At 41.4% G+C, this 20258-nt stretch overlaps 1 protein-coding gene across 2 annotated transcripts in view; it reads left to right on the top strand.

Moving 5' to 3' along the window:
- NOX1 (NADPH oxidase 1) overlaps positions 1 to 20258 on the top strand; it is a 37879-nt gene that overhangs the window by 6842 nt on the left and 10779 nt on the right. The window contains exons 2-8 of one of the 2 annotated variants that reach the window (XM_003484140.4): positions 129 to 224; positions 5458 to 5568; positions 5812 to 5896; positions 6493 to 6644; positions 6748 to 6929; positions 7018 to 7150; positions 18882 to 18974. In XM_003484140.4, coding sequence (XP_003484188.3) covers positions 129 to 224; positions 5458 to 5568; positions 5812 to 5896; positions 6493 to 6644; positions 6748 to 6929; positions 7018 to 7150; positions 18882 to 18974 — 852 coding nt within the window. The remainder of the gene's footprint in view (positions 1 to 128; positions 225 to 5457; positions 5569 to 5811; positions 5897 to 6492; positions 6645 to 6747; positions 6930 to 7017; positions 7151 to 18881; positions 18975 to 20258) is intronic. The other variant, XM_085006851.1, reaches the window with a different exon arrangement.

Here is a 20258-nt window from a genome sequence, read left to right as displayed (position 1 = left end):
AAATGCTAGTGGGATTGTACTTGTTTAAAAATGAAAACAGATAAACATGAATAGCCAAAATGGTGACACTATTTTCTACTATTCCATATCCAAATTTCACTTTATCCCTTGCTTAATTTTTCTTCTAGGCTGCTTGGTTGGGGCTGAATATTTTCCTGTTTGTGCATGCTTTCCTGTTTTTTGAGAAGGCGGACAAGTACTACTACACAAGACAAATCCTGGGAGTGAGTATCACAGTTGTGATGTGGGGAATCTGTTTTTTCTTATCTCCAACCCAAGTTCCTTTGAGACCCAGTGTTCTCATTTCCTCTAGAGTTAGGGTTGCCGGGAAAAAATACAGGATGCCCAGGTAAATTTGAATTCCAGAAAAATAACAAAAATTGGGGGCGGGTTTAAGTGATTCCGAATATTGCATGATTCAGTAGTATATTTTTTATTTTATTTATTTATCTTTTTTGTCTTTTTAGAGCCTCACCTGTGGCATATGGAAGTTCCCAGGCTAGGGGTCGAATCAGCGTCAAAGCTGCCAAACTTACACCACAGCCGCAGCAACGCCAGATCCGACCGTGTCTGTGCCAATCTACACTACAGCTCACAGCAATGCTGGATCCTTAGCCCACTGAGTGAGGCCAGGAATCGAACCCACATCCTCATGGATATTGGTTGGGTCGGTTACAGCTGAGCCACAACAGGAACTCTGAGCCAACTATGTATTTAAAAAATTATTCATTTTTAACAATCTGAAGTTCAGGAGTTCCTGTTGTGGCTTAGTGGGTTAAGAACCTGACACAGTGTCCATGAGGTTGCGGGTTCAATCCCTGGCCTTGCACAGTGGGTTAAGGATACCACATTGCTGCAAGCTGTGATGTAGGTCACAGATGCAGCTTGAATTTGACTCCTAGTGCAGGAACTTCCATATGACACAGGTGTGGCCATAAAATATATGTATATTTTATCTGAAGTTCAAATTTAGCTGCACATCCTATATTTTTGTTCACTAAATCTGACAGCTCTATCCAGGGCACACTCCCCAGATCCAATAATGAAAATACAACAGGAAAGAAATATTATGCAATTTTCAAACTGGTTTCCACAGAAACCCAGGTGCCCCTACAGGGTGTGAGGGGAATTCTAACTGGGCAGTGCTCCTGCCTCATCCTCACTTCACCCAAAGCAGCCTTTATCTGTCTTATGGACTCCTGCTTATGAGTTTAAGAAAGAATTTGGTTGAGGAGTTGCCAGTGTGGCTCAGCAGTAGTGAACCCCACTAGTACCCATGAGGATACAGGTTTGATCCTCAGTCCCGCTCAGTGGGTTAAGGATCTGGTGTGGCTGTGGCTGTGGTGTAGGCTGGAAGCTGCAGCTCTGATTCAACCCCTGGCCTGGGAACTTTCATATACTGTAGGCGTGGCCCTAAAAAAACAAAAAATTTTAAAAATAAAAAAAAGGGGTCCCCGTCATGGCACAGTGGAAACGAATCCGACTAGGAACCCTGAGGTTTTGGGTTTGATCCCTGGCCTTGCTCAGTGGGTTAAGGATCTGGCGTTGCCGTGAGCTGTGGTGTCGGTCACAGACACAGCTCGGATCCCACATTGCTATAGCTGTGGCGTAGGCCAGTGGCTATAGCTCCGATTAGACCCCTAGCCTGGAAACCTCTATATGCCGCGGGTGCAGCCCTAGAAAAAGACAATAAATAAATAAATAAATAAATAAGAAGAGTTTGGTTGAAAACAAACAACGTGAGGAGTTCCTGTCGTGGTGCAGTGGAAACAAATCTGACTAGGATCCATGAGGTCGTGGGTCCGATCCCTGGCCTTGCTCAGTGGGTTAAGGATCTGGCGTTGCCGTGAGCTGTGGTGTTGGTCACAGACATGGTTTGGATCCAGCGTTGCTGTGGTTGTGGCGTAGGCCGGCAGCTACAGCTCCGATTCGACCCCTAGTCTGGGAACCTCCACATGCCGCGGGTGCAGCCCTAAAAAGACAAAAAAAAAAAAAAAAAAAGAAAAAAAAGAAAGAAAGAAAGAAAGAAATGAAACAACATGAAAATCATCACTATGGACCGATATCATGGAAAATACCTATCGTACAGGAGGGAGACTTGAGGGGTCTGTGGAATGGACGGTGTTGCAGAATTCAAAACTGGTGGAAAGGTGAGGTGAGGTCCGAGTAACAGAGAAATAGCAGATGAAGGACAGAAGAGGTAGGGTGTGTTCAGCATTTTGGTGTGGAGGTAAACAGGAAGAAACCTGGAGGGGAGAGTGGTTCTTTCAGCTGCTCATCAATCTGGCTGCTGCCTAATTAGAAAAACAAATTTGACTGCTAGCTCTAGTTAGTCACTCACTAATAGGTAAGGGATTTGCAGAAATAACGTTCATCTTGACCGTGTCTTTTTGCGTCAACTTTCCACAAAGCCTCACCCAATGTACTCACCCAATGTTTAAAGACAGTGTGTCCTTTTAAACAAATCCTTCTTTTCTCTCCATAATCAAAGGATCCATGTTGAGATCACAACTAATTTGAATGTTCTGTTCATGACTTATTTCACCCTGCTGTTTTCCATTTTAAATGTTGCTTCTTGATCCTTCTTTGGAAACTATAACTCCAAAGGAAGTGCTCATTTGTTTTAAAAATAGCTTTTTATTAAGAGAAGGATGCAAATAAATGTGACTAGTTATTAAGAGATGAATTGCTTTATGACCAAAAAATCAGCAGCAGAAAAATGAATCATGCTGATATCCTGTGGACATTTCATTTTTTAAAAATCTTCTCTTTAAAAAATTAACTATAACTAATGCTGCTTTCACTGAGATAAAAGATATAGAAATGTTAAGAGTAAAATGGTGTTTGGAGATAACGATTGTTAATAGTTTAGCATGTATGTGTATATAGACACACTGACATATGCTCGCAAATACATCAGACATATAGGTTTTGTTTTTGTTTTTCAGGTAAGTACTATTTTTATTCACTTTTTTATTCGCTGTATACAGTACAATTTGTTCTTTTTTTGGTGTACCCGTCTATGAATTTTGATAAAGGCACTCAGTAGTGGAGTTCCCTGGCGGCTCAATGGGTTAAGGATCTGGCATTGTCACTGTTGTGACTCTAGTTACAGCTGTGGTGTGGGTTTGATCGCTGGCCTAGGAATTTCTGCATGCCATGGGCAAGCGCAATAAAAACCACATTAAGTAGAACCTATAGTTTTTTATTTTGATCAAAAAAAGGATCACATCATAGATGTTCCCTGGAAATTTCTTCCTACACTTAGCATATCTCAAATATCTGTACATGTAACTCTCTACATATAACCAGTGATGTGCTGGAACCAGCTCATACCAGCTTGCAATAACCAGTTATCTGCATCACTCCCCATACCTGCATTCACTGGTGTTCAATGACATCAAGTTGGTATCTTGAAATCTGCCATGGTGGGAGTATTTACATCATGAAAACTGGCAAATGCTGGAAATCAAGAATCTCCCTTCCCCCAAAAGCTTAGCAGTCTATGGCACTGGTGTGCCATAACTTATGTAATCATTTTGTAGGGTATTTTCTTAAAATTGTACTTCCTGTAGGAAAATATAGAGTTTCTTGATTCACTATGATGCTGAGCAAGGAAGTAGCAGAAGAAGAAGTTTAAATCCATAGTCAATGAGGCCTTACTGACAGCTGCCATTGAATTAAAACATCAGTGTTGGTGTTGAGAAGCAAACATAAACTGGGATATTTCAAAGTGCTGCAATGGGGAAAGAAGGTTTGCTCTAAAAAAGGTTTTATCCCATGCAGATAGTGTCCACAGAATATGGAGCTGTGAAATTGTAGTCCTATATTTTCAATCCATTTGCCATTTTTAGCTTTAAGGAAACTCTGTGACTCAAATAAGCAAGCTGTGGGAACCAATGTGGAAATTCAGGTTCTTTGAGATGAGCAGAGAAAATTTACTCAGAAATAGAACAGGCTGTCTCTACCAAAAACCGTCGGAGTGTGACTCAGCAGAGGGAGAAAACACAGGTCATGTGGAAGAGTCAGAAATGGAAAACAGTAGGGCAGCTCGTGTTCACTACACTGCCTGACATTATAAGTCATTACGGAGGCGAAGCAGCTCTTGACCTGGCTTATTAAACTTAGGTCACATTGTCCCGGGTTTAGCTTGTATAGGAAAATAGTTTTTGTGTCGAAACAATTATGACTCTTAAATCGTATTCTTCCTTTTTGCAAGTCATTGACAGGCATGCATATAAAGCTGGCCAGTTAGCTGAAGTGCAACCAAAATTGCCTGGCTGCTGCCACCATGTCCCCTGATGCTGTGAAACTGTCACACTCCATTGTCTGCAGTCCCAAGTACACGAAGCTGGCTCAGAGACCAGTTGTACGATGAGAAGTTGGAATTAGCTATCATGGAGTTGAACATATTCTGTCCAGCCTATACCTAATCAAGTCTCTTTCTGGGCTAAATACTTCTTTGAAATACTGTTTCCTTGCCTCCCTTTCCAGCAGCTTCTACTGTTGAATCAGATTGCGCTTGAGGTATGCTGCCTGGCCACCCAAGGAAATCTACCTGAAAAAACTGTTCTTAGAAGTTCTCCCTTCTCAAATCTCTACCCAAGTTGAAATTTTTTTCTCTGAGGGATTCATTAATTTTGCCTGTTTTATTCAATTCTTTTTTTTTTTTTTTTTGTCTTTTTGCCATTTCTTGGGCAGCTCCCACTGCATATGGAGGTTCCCAGGCTAGGGGTCTAATTGGAGCTGTAGTTGTCGGCATACTCCAGAGCCACAGCAACACGGGATCTGAGCCGAACTGCGTCTGTGACCTACACCACAGTTCACGGCAACGCTGGATCCCCAACCCACTGGGCGAGGGCAGGGATCGAACCCGCAACCTCATGGTTCCTAGTCAGATTCATTAACCACTGCGCCACGACGGGAACGCCTGTTTTATTCAATTCTTAAAGAGATCTTGAATATAAGTCATTGAATTTTTACTGTTTTATTATATGATGATTGCAAGCTTATGATCGCAACATTAGAAAATATAGAAAAGAGAAAAAAACAGTCACCATCTATAATTAGACCTCAAAATATCTAAGCTTTCTTTAGAATGCAAATAAAACATATATGATCTTCAAGATTGGTTTACAAGTGACAAAATAAAATCATAATTGAGTATACTAAGCAAAAATACTCTTTGCAAAGTATTATCTTCACAGAATTTATTTGTGAACATGAAATCATTAAACCCTGTTCTCTTTCATATTGATAAATGTGTAGTCAAACATCTCCAAACCACTGTCATCAGAACTTCTTAATTCACCATATTAAGTTCAGCAAATGTTCTGTCATTTGTAAACAGAGAGCTTAGACTGACTCTCCAGGTCTCAGACAAGTGGACGGGGCCCGTGCTCACCTGCTAGTTGAAGAGATGAAGCAGCTGATGGTCTCTCCTCTCTACTCTTTTAGGCGGCGTTGGCCTGGGCCCGAGCCTCGGCTCGCTGCCTGAATTTTAACAGCATGCTGATCCTGCTTCCTGTGTGTCGAAATCTGCTGTCTTTCCTGAGAGGCAGCTGCTCAGTGAGTCCCAACCATGTGTAGGTCAACTTTCACATTAAAGACAAGAGGTTCTGGAATCCTCATTAGGACAGCTCAACACCACGTCCCTAGGAATGGAAGCCAGATGTCTCCTTTGGTAACTGAGGGAGTGAGCATGCGTGGATGGGTATTGGCATGCTCCATGTTAAGACATGTTGCCCCCGGGTGAGTGAATTTCTTAAAGCTGCCTGGAGACACCTGATCTTGATCATTTTACATTTGCAGTTTTGTAGGCGCACCCTGAGAAAGCAACTGGATCACAACCTTACTTTCCACAAGCTGGTGGCATATATGATCTGCCTCCACACAGGTAATCAAGACAAACGATGAAACTGCAGGCTCTAAGACATTCAGGATTTAGTTTCATTCATCTATGCATAAATACATTCAAAACATATTTATTGGACAACCTGGCACTATTTGCTAGGCACTGTTCTAGACCCGCTTTCTTGGAATTTACTTTGTATTCCTCTGGGGACAGAGTGCCTATAAAAAAGATCTTCAGAAGTTCCCATTGTGGTGCAGCAGAAACGAATCTGACCAGTAACTGTGAGGTTGTGGGTTCAATCCCTGGTCCTGCTCAGTGGGTTAAGGATCCAGCATTGCCATGAGCTGTGGTATAGTTTGCAGATGCAGCTCTGATCCTGTGTTCCTGTGACTGTAGCATAGGCCAGCAGCTGTAGCTCCGATTCGACCCCTAGCCTGGGAACCTCCATATGCTGTGGGTGTGGCCCTAAAAAGAAAAAAAAAAAAGATCTTCATTCTCTCTACAATCATTATGGGCACCTTCTATGTACGCACCATTCTGCTAGGCACTATAAATAGAATTTTCCTCCTCTAGTGGGGGCAGGCCTGCCATGATGTTCCTGAGACACCTCTCACATTCCTTTCCATCTTTCCATTCAGCAATTCACATCATTGCACACCTGTTTAACTTTGAACGATACAGCAGAAGCCGGCAGGCCACAGATGGATGCCTTGCTTCCATTCTCTCCAACTTGTCTCACCAAGAGAAAGAAGGGGATTCTTGGCTAAATCCCATCCAGTCCCCAAACATGGTGAGCTGATTCAAGGGCAAAGCCTCTGGGATCTGGTCATGAGCAGATAGGGCATGGTGTCCTTGGTGGACATTGTGTCAGGCTGAAATTTCAACTTTCATAGACAGTGGAGTATGTGACATTCACCAGCATTGCTGGTCTCACCGGAGTGATCATCACAATAGCTCTGGTTCTCATGGTGACTTCAGCTATGGAGTTTATCCGGAGGAGTTATTTCGAGGTCTTCTGGTATACACACCATATTTTTATCATCTACTTCGTTGGCTTAGGGATTCATGGCATTGGGTAAGGTCCCCAAACCCCCATTTTAATGCCCCAGCCCGTGATCTTGCATAGTTCTTTGCCACATATTCTCCTTCTCTCTCTGTCTCAGAGGAATGGTCCGGGGTCAAACAGAAGAGAGCCTAGACGAGAGTCATCCTCACAAGTGCGCAGAGTTTTTTGAAAAGTGGGGTGATCCTGACTCCCATTGCAAGCGCCCCCAATTTGAAGGGCTCCCTGCTGAGGTAAGAACCCGATGGACAAAGACAGACTGTTGTTAGGAGCCATTACCGTTTTTACTATTACTCTTATTATTATGACCATTATTACCTCAGCCCTGAGCTGGATCCCACGGAGGATATGTCCACAAGGTTCCTACCTTCAGAAAATAGGCTGGGGAATTATCGTTATCAGGAGATCCTGAAAAGGAGGGACTAATGGTTATTGCATGTGGGTGCTGGAAGACCCTCTACAAAGGTAACAATGACAGCCTACATTATTAATAGTGTCTGCCATGTGCCAGGTTTGTTGCATAGTAGGCATTCCCATTTATACATAGCAATAACCGATGAGCTGGGTACTTTTGGTCTCCATATTGAGACAAAAGGACTAGAATTCAGAGAGATTAAGCAAACTGTCAAGCTCTCACAGAGAGTAACTAGTGGAGCTGGATTTTATGTGCGGGCATTTCAGATTCCGAAGATTGTGCCCTTGACCGCTATAATGTCCCAAAGCTCAGCTGTGAAATGCCAGTCAATTTGGGAGTGGAAGCATTAATTTTTTCAAGCTTTATTGAAGTATATTGACAAATACAATTGTGTATATTTAAAGTGTACAATGTGATGACTGATACATGTATACTTTGTGAAATGATTATGAGATAAATTAACACATCTATCACCTCATATAGTGACCATTTTGTGTTTGTGTGTGGTAAGAATGCTTAAGTTCTATTCTTTTAGCAAATTGCAAATATACAGTACATTATTATTATTACTATTATTGGTCTTTTTGCTTTTTCTAGGGCCACACCCACGGCATATGGCAGTTCCCAGGCTAGGGGTCTAATCGGAGCTGTAGCCGCCGGCCTACGCCAGAGCCACAGGAACATGGGATGAGAGCTGTATCTGCAACGTACACCACAGCTCATGTCAACGCCAGATCTTTAACCCACTGAGCAAGGCCAGGGATCGAACCTGCAACCTCATGGTTCCTAGTCAGATTCGTTAACCACTGTGCCACGATGGGAACTCCGTACAGTACATTATTACTAACTGCAGTCACTATGTTGTACATTATTCATCTTATGACTGAAAACTTGTACTCTTTGACCAGCTTCTCTCCATTTCCTGCACCCAAACCCCTCCCTACTTTCTGAGTTCAACTTTTTTCTTTTTTATTGAAGTAGAATTGATTTACAATATTATATTCGTTTCAAAGGTACAACAGAGTAGTTGGATATTTTTATACATTATGAAATGATCGCCCTAAGTTACCGTCTGTTACCATATAAAGTTATTAAAATATTATTGACTATATTCCCCATACTGTGCATTACATCCTTGTGACTTATTTTATAACTGAAATTTGTACCTTTTAATCCCCCTCACCTATTTCATTCATTCCTACCACCGCCCCTGTCCCCAGCTTCCCTCTGGTACCACTAATCTCTTCTCTGTGAGTGTTTCTGTTTTGTCATGTTTGGTATCAGGGTGATGCTGGCTTTGTAGAATGCATTCAGAATTGTTCCTTCTGTGATTTTTTGGAATCATTTCAAAAAGGTGGATGCTAACTCTTCTTTAAGTGTCTAGTAGAATCCATGTACGAAATCATCTGGTCCTGGTCTTTTGTTTGTTTGGGTTTTTTTGGATTTTTTTTTTTTTTTTTTTGTCTTTTTTGCCTTTTCTAGGGCCGCTCCCGCCGAATATGGAGGTTCCCAGGCTAGGGGTCTAATTGGAGCTGTAGCCACCGGCCGACACCAGAGCGACAGCAACTCGGGGTCTCAGCCGCGTCTGTGACCTACACCGCAGCCCACAGCAATGCCGGATCCTTAACCCACTGAGCAAGGCCAGGGATCGAACCCGAAACCTCATGGTTCCTAGTCGGATTCGTTTCTGCTACGCCACGATGGGAACTCCTGGAGTTTTTAAAATTACTGACTCAGTTTCATTATTGGTAATCAATCTGTTCATATTTTCTATTTCTTCCTGAGTCAGTCTTGGGAGATCACACATTTCCAGAAATTTATCCACTTTATTTAGCATATAATAATTGTTTGTAGTAATCTGTTATGATTTTATGGTGTCCATCAGTTTTAAATTTTTTCCCCCTTCATTTCTGATTTAATTTATTTGGTCCCACTTCCACTCTCTCTCTCTTTTTTTGTCTTTTTAGGGCTTCACCCACAGCATATGGAACTTCCCAGGCTAGGAGCCAAAGTGGAGCTGTAGCTGCCGGCCTACACCATAGCCACAGAAATGCCAGACCCGAGCCACGTCTGTGTATGCCACAGCTCACAGCAGTACCAGATCCGTAACCCACTGAGTGAAGCCAGGGATTGAACCTGCGTCCTCGTGGGTACTAGTTGGATTCATTACCGCTAAGTCACATTGGGAACTCCTGGCCTGCAAAATTTCTCCTGAAAAGTTAGCTGCTAGTCTTATGGGTGTTCCCTTGTACATAACTAGTTCCTTTTTCTCTTGCTACTTTTAAGATTCTCTCTTTATCTTCAATTTTTGCAATGTTAATTATAACATGTTTTGGTGTGGACCTGTTTGATTTCATTTTGTTCTTTTGGCTTTTTTTTTTTTTTGTTATTATTGTTGTTGTTGTTGCTATTTTTTGGGCCGCTCCCGCGGCATATGGAGGTTCCCAGGCTAGGGGTTGAATCGGAGCTGTAGCCACCGGCCTATGCCAGAGCCACAGCAACACGGGATCCGAGCCGCGTCTGCAACCTACACCACAGCTCACGGCAACGCCGGATCGTTAACCCACTGAGCAAGGGCAGGGACCGAACCCGCAACCTCATGGTTCCTAGTCGGATTCGTTAACCACTGTGCCACAACGGGAACTCCTGATTTCATTTTGTTTGGAATTCTCTGTGCTTCCTGGACGTGGATGTTGCTTCCTTCTCCAGGTTAGGAAAGTTTTCAGCTATTATTTCTTCAAATAATTTCTCTGCCCCTTTCTCTCTTTTCTTTTTCTGGCATCCCTCTAATGTGAATATTAGCATGCTTGACATGGTCTCAGATGTCTCTTAAGCTTTTCTCATTTTTAAAAATTCTTTTTTTCTGTTCAGCTTCAGTGATTTATATAATTCTGTCTTCCAATTCACTGATCTGTTCCTCTGTATCATTTAATCTACTGTTGATTCCTTCTAGTGTATTTTTCTTTTGCTTTTTAGAGCTACACCTGCAGCATATGGAAGTTCCAAAGCCATAGCAATGCTAAATCTTTAACCCACTGAGCAAGGTCAGGGATTGAACCTGCATCTTCATAGATACTAGTTGGGTTTGTTACCACTGAGCCATGATGGGAACTCCCATTCTAGTGTATTTCTTATATTATTTCAGGTCTGTTTGATTCTTCTTTGTATTTCTTAACTCTTTGTTAAAATTGTTAAAATGTCTCTTTGTGTTTATTTTTTTCTTCTCCCAAGTTTGTTGAGCATCTTTATGATCATTACCTTGAATTCTTTTTTTTTTTTTTTTTTTTTTTTTTTTTGCTTTTTAGGGACACACACGTGGCATATGGAAGTTCCCAGGCTAGGGGTTGAATTGGAGCTACAGTTGTTGGCCTACGCGACAGCCAGCAATGCCGGATCCTTAACCCACTGAGTGAGGCCAGGGATTGGACCTACAACTTCATGGTTCCTAGTTGGATTCATTTCTGCTGCACCCCGATGGGAACTCTACCTTGAATTCTTTGTCAGGTAGATTACTTATCACCACTTTGCCTAGTTCATCTAGGGATTTTTTTTGCTCATTTGACTGGAACATATCCCTCTATCTCCTCATTTTGCTTAATTCTCTGTTTATTTCTATGTATTAGGTAGGTCAGTTACATTTCCTGATCTTGGAGAAGTGGTCTAATGTAGAAGACATCCTGTGAGGCCCAGCAGCACATTCCCCTCTGATCACCAGAGCTACATGCTGTATGAGTGCCCACTATGTGAGCTGCATGGGCTCTTCTCTTGTGATGAGACTGATTACTATGGGTACACTGGTAAGCACCGCTGGCTTCTTGTCCAGTTTGCTGCCAGGCCCTCCCTCTTGTGGTGGCTATTAGCCTGCTTGGTGGCTGCGTCCCTGTGTGGTTGCTTGGGTCCTGCGGCTGGTGCCAGCCTGCTGTTGGGTGGACCTATGTCCCGGTGGGACTGGCTGTGCAGCCAGGGAGTTCCCAGTGCTAGCTTACTGGTGGGTGGGTAAGCTCCCTGCACTCATAGGCAAGAAGGGAGACTTCAAAATGGCACTTGCCAGCATTAGTGTCCTTGTGGTAGAAAGAACTCCCCAAAATAGCTGCCACCAGTACCAGTATCTCAAAGGTTAAGCTCTAATGGCCTTCTGACTCTCTCCAGACGTGCCAAGATCAGCAGGTAAGTCTTACCAGTCCCCTTTCAAATGACTGCTTCTGCCCTGCATACTGGAGTGTGTGAGCTTTTGTGTGTGCCCTTCAAGAGTGGAGACTTTTTTCCATAGCCCTCCTGGCCTCCCCAAAGTAAGCCCCATGGCTTTCAAAGCCAAAAAATTTAGAGGCTCATCTTCCTGGTACAGGACCCTAAACTGGGGAGCCTGATGTGGGGCTTAGACCCCCTTGCTCCTTGAGGACAACCTCTGCAATTGTAATCATTCTCCTATTTGCGGGTCACCCACTTGGGGTATAGGTCCTGATTATACCATGACTCCACCCCTCCCCCCATCTCGATATGGTTCCTTCTTTATATTTTTAGTTGTGGAAAATCTTTCAGCCAGTCTTTAGGACATTGTCACAGGTAGCTGCTCAATAAATATTTGTAATGGGGGAGGAAGTGAGCTCAGGGTCTTCCTACTCCAGCATCTTGGTCACAGCCTGCTGCCTTGTGATTTCATAAAATGCCAACAAGAACTCTCTGAAGGAAGGTCCTTTCCTCAACCCTGGGATGGAGAACCCGAGGCTCAGGGAGATTGGTGCCCTATTTGTTATATATTTGTCATATGTTATCAGCAGATCCCAAACTGGAAGCCTGCTCTATTTATTTTTTAAACTATTCTTAAAGTTAACTTTCTTTGATGTTGTAAAAACATACTTGGAAATTATTGTTAGGTAGTGGATGAGCAAGAAACTGGGCTCCAGGGAACTCAGGGTGTGCCTCAAGGTAGTTATCATGGATATTATGTTTTACCTTTGGTTGTTCATAAAATACGTTAGATTGAGGAATAAATGGGAGGGAAAGGTTATCCTGGAGTGTCTTAAAGTGCTCTGAGGATGATTAAAGTCTTTAAATCATATGAAGAGTTAAGAGCAATACATCAATCCTCATGTAGAAAGGAAAAAATATTTTTTGAAAGTCCCCTAAACTTGGCATTTCAAATCAGTTGGGAAAAAAAGATATATTATTCAGTGATTTCCTTTAGGGTAATAGGATAGACATCTAGGGAACAAAAGCTCTTTCTTTATTCCACACTTTACAGTAAAATATGGATGAAAGGTGCATGGATCAAGGATTTAAGTGTTAGGAAAAAAAGAAATCATAGAAGCACCCTAGGACCACATAGGAAATTTTTTCTAATACTGGAATGTTAGTAGAGATACTCTAAATAATATTTTTGTTATTTTTTATTTTTATTATTTATTTATTTATTTTTGCTTTTTAGGGCCACGCCCGCAGCATATGGAGGTTCCCAGGCTAGGGGTCCAATCGGAGCTACAGGTGCTGGCCTACACCACAGCCACAGCAACACAAGATCCAAGCTGTGTCTGTGACCTACACCACGGCTCATGGCAACACTGGATCCTTAACCTACTGAGCAAGGCCAAGGATCGAACCTGCAACCTCATGGTTCCTAGTTGGATTTGTTTCCACTGTGCTATGACGGGAACTCCAATAATATTTTTAAAAAGCTGGAAGCCAAGAAAGGAATGATGATATATATTTTTATTAAAATTTATACCCCCCACCCATACATTAGGTAATTTTTATGGCCAAAAAAACCCATTATAAAGACACGGAAACAGATTACTAAGTAAGAAAAGTATTTACAATTCACAGACCATGAATTAATTTCCTAATATACAGAACAAATCAAATTTACTTATACAAATCAAATTTCCTATTCCAAATCAAAAATCCTAACAATCTGATGAAAAATATGTAGAAAATGTGAACAAAATGATCACAGAAATAAACCCAACAGATTAGCAAAGATCAAAGAGTTTGCTCACTTGCAGTGTTGGTAATGCTTTCAAGCATTGCTGGTAAGAGTGTAAATCTATACAGCTGCTTATGAGGGTGATTTGGCAGTATTTATCAAATGTTAAAATTCTACTTCCAGGAGTTTATTCTAACATGTACTTGCATATGTGTTAAATTACAAGTATTAGGTTATTCATTGTAACATTGCTTGAGAGAATAAAAGATTGGAAACAAGTACCCATCAACAGGGGACTAGTTAAATTACAGGACTTTACTAATGGCATACTCTGTAGCTATTGAAAAGAAAAGGGTAGGGAATTCCTGCCGTGGCTCAGTGGTAATGAATTCAACTAGGATCCATGAGGACGTGGGTTCAATCCCTGGCCTCCCTCAGTGGGTTAAGGATCCAGCATTGCCATGAGCTGTGGTGTAGGTCGCAAACGCAGCTCGGATCCCATGTTGCTGTGGCTGAGGTGTAGGCTGGCAGCTGTAGCTCCAATTTGACCCTTAGCCTGGGAACTTCCATATGCCACACCTGTGGGCCTAAAAAAAAAAGAGAGAGAAAAGAAAAAAGCTTGCTCTATAGGTATTAATATGGACCAGTCTCTAAGATGTTAAATTAAAAAAAAAAAAGGCAGGGGCGGTGTGTATGGTCTACCATTTGTACTTAATGCAATATTATCACTTGAACACATATTCTCAAAAGGATTCACAAAATAATATTATTGATTGCCTTGGAGAGCTGGGAGCAGAGGTGGAAGGGAGATTTATTTTTTATTGTTATACCTTTTTGTACTTTTGAATTTTGTGACATGTACATGTATTACCTATTTAAAAAATAATTTTGAAAGGACATATCTGTCGTATGTCAATAGCACATTTCAGGAGTTCCTGTTGTGGCTCAGTGGGTTACAAACCCGACTAGTATCCACAAGGATTGGATTCAATCCCTGGCCCAGCTCAGTGGGTTATGGACTTGCCACTGCTGTGAGCTGTGATGTAGGTCACAGATGTGGCTTAGATTCCGAGTTGCTGTAGAGGTGGCGTAGGCCAGCAGCTGCAGCTCCGATTCAACCCCTCGCCTGGGAACTTCCATATGCTGCCAAGTGTGGTCCTAAAAAGAAGAAAAAATAGCACACTTCATTTCTAAAGCCAGAGGAACTTGTAGGCTATGACCATACACTTTGTGTTATTTGACCAAGAAAACAACAGGTCCTTAAAGACAGGAAGTTGTAAAGCTTGGCTAGCCCCTTACTAGCTGAGGCAGTTAATCCTGTCTTACCTTGCAATTAACTTTATCTCTTTCTCATCTATTCCCCGAGATAAGGTATATTTGCCCTATTTGGAGGTATACTTAGAACTTAAGTGTTGCTTTGATTGGTCATGTAATACCCTAAGGGAAAGAACACCACTTCTGCCATCTGTTTGAATGTATTGGTTTGCTTCTTCCATAAACACACACAAACCCGCCCCACCCCCAGATATACTCTCTTCACATTCTCCCTATTTAAAAGTCATAAAAATTTTGCATACTTATTGTAAAAAGTTTGGAGAGCACAGAAAAATATTTATATGAAAATAAAAACTTCACAGAGCTTTACCACTTGGGGTAATAATTTTTTTCTTTTAATCTATATCATAGATCCTTTCTTCTACTGTCAAATATTCTTCTGAAACATTTTTTTTTTCTTTTAAGCATTATGTTTCTTGTCTTTTGTCTTTTTAGGGCCACACACGCGGCATATGGAGGCTCCCAGGCTAGGGGTCTAATCAGAGCTGTTGCTGCTGGCCTATGCCAGAGCCACAGCAACTTGGGATTCGAGCCTTGTCTGTGACCTACACTACAGCTCACAGCAACAGTGGATCCTTAACCCACTGAGCAAGACCAGGGATCGAACCCACAACCTCATGGATACTAGTCGGATTCATTTCTGCTGTGCCACGATGGGAACTCCTTTTTTAAAAATTAAAATATAGTTAATTTACAATGTGCCAATTTCTGCTGTACAGCAAAGCGACCCAGTCATATATACATTCCTTTTCTTACATTATTGTCCATTATATTCTATCCTAAGAGACTGCATATAGTTCCCTGTGCTATACAATAGTACCTCATTACTTATTCATTCTAAATGTGATAGTTTGCATCTACTAATCCCAAACTCCCAATCCATCCCACTCTCTTCCCTTCCCCCTTGGCAACCACAAGTCTGTTCTCTATGTCCGAGAGTATGTTTCTGTTCTGTACATAGGTTCATTTGTGCAATGTTTTTAAAAAGCCACACGGGAGTTCCTGACGTGGTGCAGTGGAAACGAATCTGACTAGGATTCCATGAGGTTGAGGGTCGATCTCTGGCCTCACTCAGTGGGTTAAGGATCTGGCATTGCCGTGAACTGTGGTTGTAGGTTGCAGACGGCTCAGATCCTGAGTTGCTGTGACTCTGGTGTAGGCCGGCGGCTACCGTTCTGATTGGACCCCTAGCCTGGGAATCTCCATATGTCGCAGATGCAGCCCTAAAATAAATAAATAAATAAATGAATAAATAAATAAATAAATAATTTTTTTAAAAGCCACATGGTATACCATTTTTGTCATTTTTTTCCTACATGGTCATTTTTAATGACCTTGGGGGTATTATGCTAAGTGAAATAAGTCACACAGAGAAAGACAAATGCTGTATAATCTCTCTTTTATGTGGAATCTACTTTATATATTAAAAAAACCCTCATAGATACAGAGAACAGATTGGTGGCTGCCAGAGGTGGGGGTTAGGGATGGGTGAAATGGGTGAAGGTAGTGAAAAAGTACAAATTTCCAGTTATAAAATAAATAAGTCCTAAGGATGTACAGCATAGGGACTATAATTATTAATACTGTACTGCATATTTGGGAGGTCCTGTTGTGGCTTAGTGGGAACAAACCCCAACTAGTAACCATGAGGATGCAGGTTAAGGATCACTCAGTAGGTTTAAGGATCCAGTGTTGCTGTGAGCTGTGTATGTAGGTTGCAGATGTGGCTTGGATCCTGCATTGCTGTGGCTGTAGTATAGGCTGGGAGCTGCAGCTCCAATTTGACCCCTACCCTGGGAACTTCCATATGCTGCAGGTGCAGCCCTAAAAAGCAAAATAATAATACTAATAATACTAATAATAATACTGTACTGCATATTTGAAAGTTGTTAAGAGAGTGGATTTTATTTTATTTCTTTCTTTTTGTCTTTTTGCCTTTTCTAGGGCCACTCCCGAGGCATATGGAGGCTCCCAGGCTAGGGGTCTAATCGAAACTGTAGCCACCGGCCTGCGCCAAAGCCACAGCAACGCGGTATCCGAGCCAAGTCTGCGACCTACACCACAGCTCACGGATCCTTAACCCACTGAGCGAGGCCAGGGATTGAACCTGCAACCTCATGGTTCCTAGTTGGATTCGTTAACCACTGAGCCATGATGGGAACTCCAAGAGAGTGAATTTTAAAAGTTCTCACCACAAAAAAAATTTGTAAATATGCATGGTAAGAAACGTTAATTAGACTTATTGTGGTGATCCTTTTGCAATATATACAAATATTGAATCATGTTGTGCACATGAAACTGATATGCTATATATCACTTATATCCTAATGTAAAAATAAATAAAAATAAAATTTAAGCAAAGATAATATTATATTGGCCAAAAAAATCTACCTGATATACCATTTTTGTCAATTTTTTCTTAGTAAATAATGGGCCATTACTATACTCATATACTTTGTGCACCCTTTAATTATTATTTTATATATATTTGCTTTTTAGGGCCATACCCATGGCCCTAAAGTTCCCAGGCTAGGGGTCAAATCAGAGCTACAGCTGCTGGCCTACACCACAGCCACAGCAACTCGGGATCCGAGCCATGTCTGTGACCTACACCACAGCTCACGGCAACCCTGGATCCTTAACCCGCTGAGCAAGGCCAGGGATCGAATCCGCATCCTCATGAATCCTAGTTGGGTTTGTTAACCGCTTAGCCATGAAGGGAACTCCCTTTAATTACTTCTTTATGCTCCATTTCCTAGTAGTAAAATTTCTGGGTCAAGGAGAAGGAATGAAGGCTGTTGAGATGTGTTGCCAAATTGCACCTTTGGGAAGATGTTACTTATTTGTACATACCCCAGGTGCACATGTGAATGTGCCTATTTCCCTGCATCTCCATTAAATGGTGGGCATTCTTGTTTAAAGCTGTTTTCCAATTTGAGAGGCTAAAATGCTATTTTGTTTGAATATTCATTTCTCTGATTACTTTTGAAGCTAACATTTTTTTCCCACATTGTTATTAGCGACCTCTTAAATATAGGCTTTTTTCACATCTTCTGAATTCAGCTGGGTTTTTGTTTTCCAGTAAGAAGTAGCATCAAATTGTACTATGCCCACTCTCAGGTTCACTAGGCCTGTCTCTGCCCCTTTCCTCCCCAAAGATACCCAAAGATTTATCTTACCTGAAACAGCATAAGAACCTTATTCCACATAATTCCAATGTATCATGCTCAAGCAATTGTGCAAAAAAGAGCATGACTTAGCATAGCTTGGAAGTACATTTTTAGTAGCTCCTGTGCATATGGAAGCAACCAGATGCTTTTGAGAAAAATCTCAGGGATAGAAAAGTTACTTTAGGAGTTCCCGTCGTGGCACAGTGAAAATGAATCCGACTAGTATCCATGAGGTTGCAGGTTCAATCCCTGGCCTCAATCAGTGGGTTAAGGATCTGGCGTTGCCATGAGTTGTGGTGTAGGTCCCAGACGCTGCTCGGATCTGACATTGCTGTGACTGTGGTGTAGGCCGACAGCTGTAGCTCCGATTCAACCCCTAGCCTGGGAACCTCCATATGCTGCAGGTGTGGCCCTAAAAAGAAAAAAAAAAAAAGAAAAAGAGAGAAAGAGAGAAAGAAAGAAAGAAAGAAAGAAGGAAGAAGGAAGGAAGGAAGGAAGGAAGGAAGGAAGGAAAGAAAGATTACTTTGATAAAATGTATATATTATGTAATCTGTTTTGAGCACCTGAGAAAAGAGGTGATGAATACATACCAAGTTTTCTATATTGTTGTCTCCAATAGTGTTATTGATACACTTTCCCTTTTTTGTTTTGTTTTTAATCACCATCTGCTTCTACTTCACATCTGCCTTCTCTCTTGGTTTTTCAGATTGGACAAGTTGTTCCAGAAGACAGTCTTAGATTCTTAAATTTAAACTTTAAATATAATTTAAGGAGATATATATATATATATATATATATATATATATATACACATATATACACATATGATGTATATATATTATTACCATGTATTTTATTTCTGTGCCTTCTCTTACTTCCTGGTGAGACCAGTAAAATTTCAGGAAGCAGTCTGCTTTATGAGTAACAGATTAGCAAATAAATCCATTGTGGATTTTTCCTTTCCATTTCCGTCTTCAAGTTTTGGAGGAATTAGTTGTTTAATAATGATACACGTCAGAAAACTCAATAAATATTTATTGAATGAAGGAATTAATTGCTACACAAATAAATCCTAAAGAAGAGATTAATATGTAACTTCATTTTTTATTGTCTCTGTGTACAGTCCTGGAAATGGATCCTTACACCAAGCATTCTTTATATCTTTGAAAGGATCCTCCGATTTTATCGCTCCCGGCAAAAGGTTGTGATTACCAAGGTAAAGAATATGCACTTTCTTGTTGATGTGCTAGCAGTTCTATTCTTCCTGATCATAGAAATAAATTGCCATGTTGTCACCTTGAAGGGAATAAAAAAGAACTTGAAGGCAATATACTTTAGTTCCTCTAGTGCTGGACGAGTTCCTCTAGTGCTGGACGGAACTGGAAAGATTTGGCAGAAATTGGAATTCCCATCATGGCTCAGTGGTTAACAATCCTGACTAATATCCATGAGGATGCGAGGTTGATCCCTGGCCTCGCTCAGTGGGTTAAGGATCTGGTGTTGCTCTGATCCTTTGTTGCTGTGGCTGTGGTGTAGGCTGGCAGCTACAGCTCCTATTCAACCTGGGAGCCTCCATGTGCCTCGGGTATGGCCCTAAAAAAAGGAAGGAAGGAAGGAAGGAAGGAAGGAAGGAAGGAAGGAAGGAAGGAAGGAAGGAAAGAAGGAAAGAAAGAAAGAAAGAAAGAAAGAAAGAAAGAAAGAAAGAAAGAAAGAAAGAAAGAAAGATAGATAGATTTAGCAGAAATCATCAGTATGGGTCTGTCAGACCCTGAGCTGGATCTAGCCCACAGGCATATTTTGTTTGGCCCACACACTGATTGTTAAAAAAGTCAAAATTGTTGCTAACTTTTAGAAATCTGGATGGAGGTTTTCACATTAAAAAATGGCATTTCCAGGAGTTCCCGTCATGACTCAGTGGTTGACAAACCTGACTAGTATCCATGAGCTCGTGGGTTCGAGGACACTCAGTGAGTTAAGGATCTGGCATTGCCATGAGCTGTGGTGTAGGTCACAGATAGGGCTCGGATCTGACGTTGCTGGGGCTGTGGCGTAGGCCTGCAGCTACAGCTCTGATTCAACCCCTAGCCTGGGAACCTCCATATGCTGCAGGTGCGGCCCTAAAGAGACAAATAAAATAAAATAAAATAAAATAAAATAAAATAAAATAAAATAAAAATGGTATTTCCTGTTGCTTTTCCATCTTACCCAATTTAAAGCAAAGCACAGGGTATTATATTCAATATCTTGTAATAACCTATAATGGAATATAATATGAAAAAAAAACCCTGAATCATTGTGCCATACTCCTGAAACTAACAAAATATTGTAAATCAACTGTACTTCAATTATTTTGTTTTCCTTTGGGCTGTGGTGTGCAGCCTAGGCCGCAATGGTGGAAGCAAAAAGTCCTAACTGCTAAATCACCAGGGAACTCCCTACTACAATTTTTTTTTCTTTTTTTTTTTGCTTTTTTAGGGCTGTACCCACAGCATGTGGAGCT

Source organism: Sus scrofa, chromosome X (genome assembly GCF_054392235.1).
Source record: "Sus scrofa isolate SSC_HxYL_T2T_F1_AM1 chromosome X, Sscrofa_HxYL_maternal_Yorkshire_Landrace_v2.0, whole genome shotgun sequence".
NCBI lineage: Eukaryota > Metazoa > Chordata > Mammalia > Artiodactyla > Suidae > Sus > Sus scrofa.
Note: the sequence above shows the minus strand (reverse complement) of the source record. Positions and strands in the feature narration are given on the sequence as shown.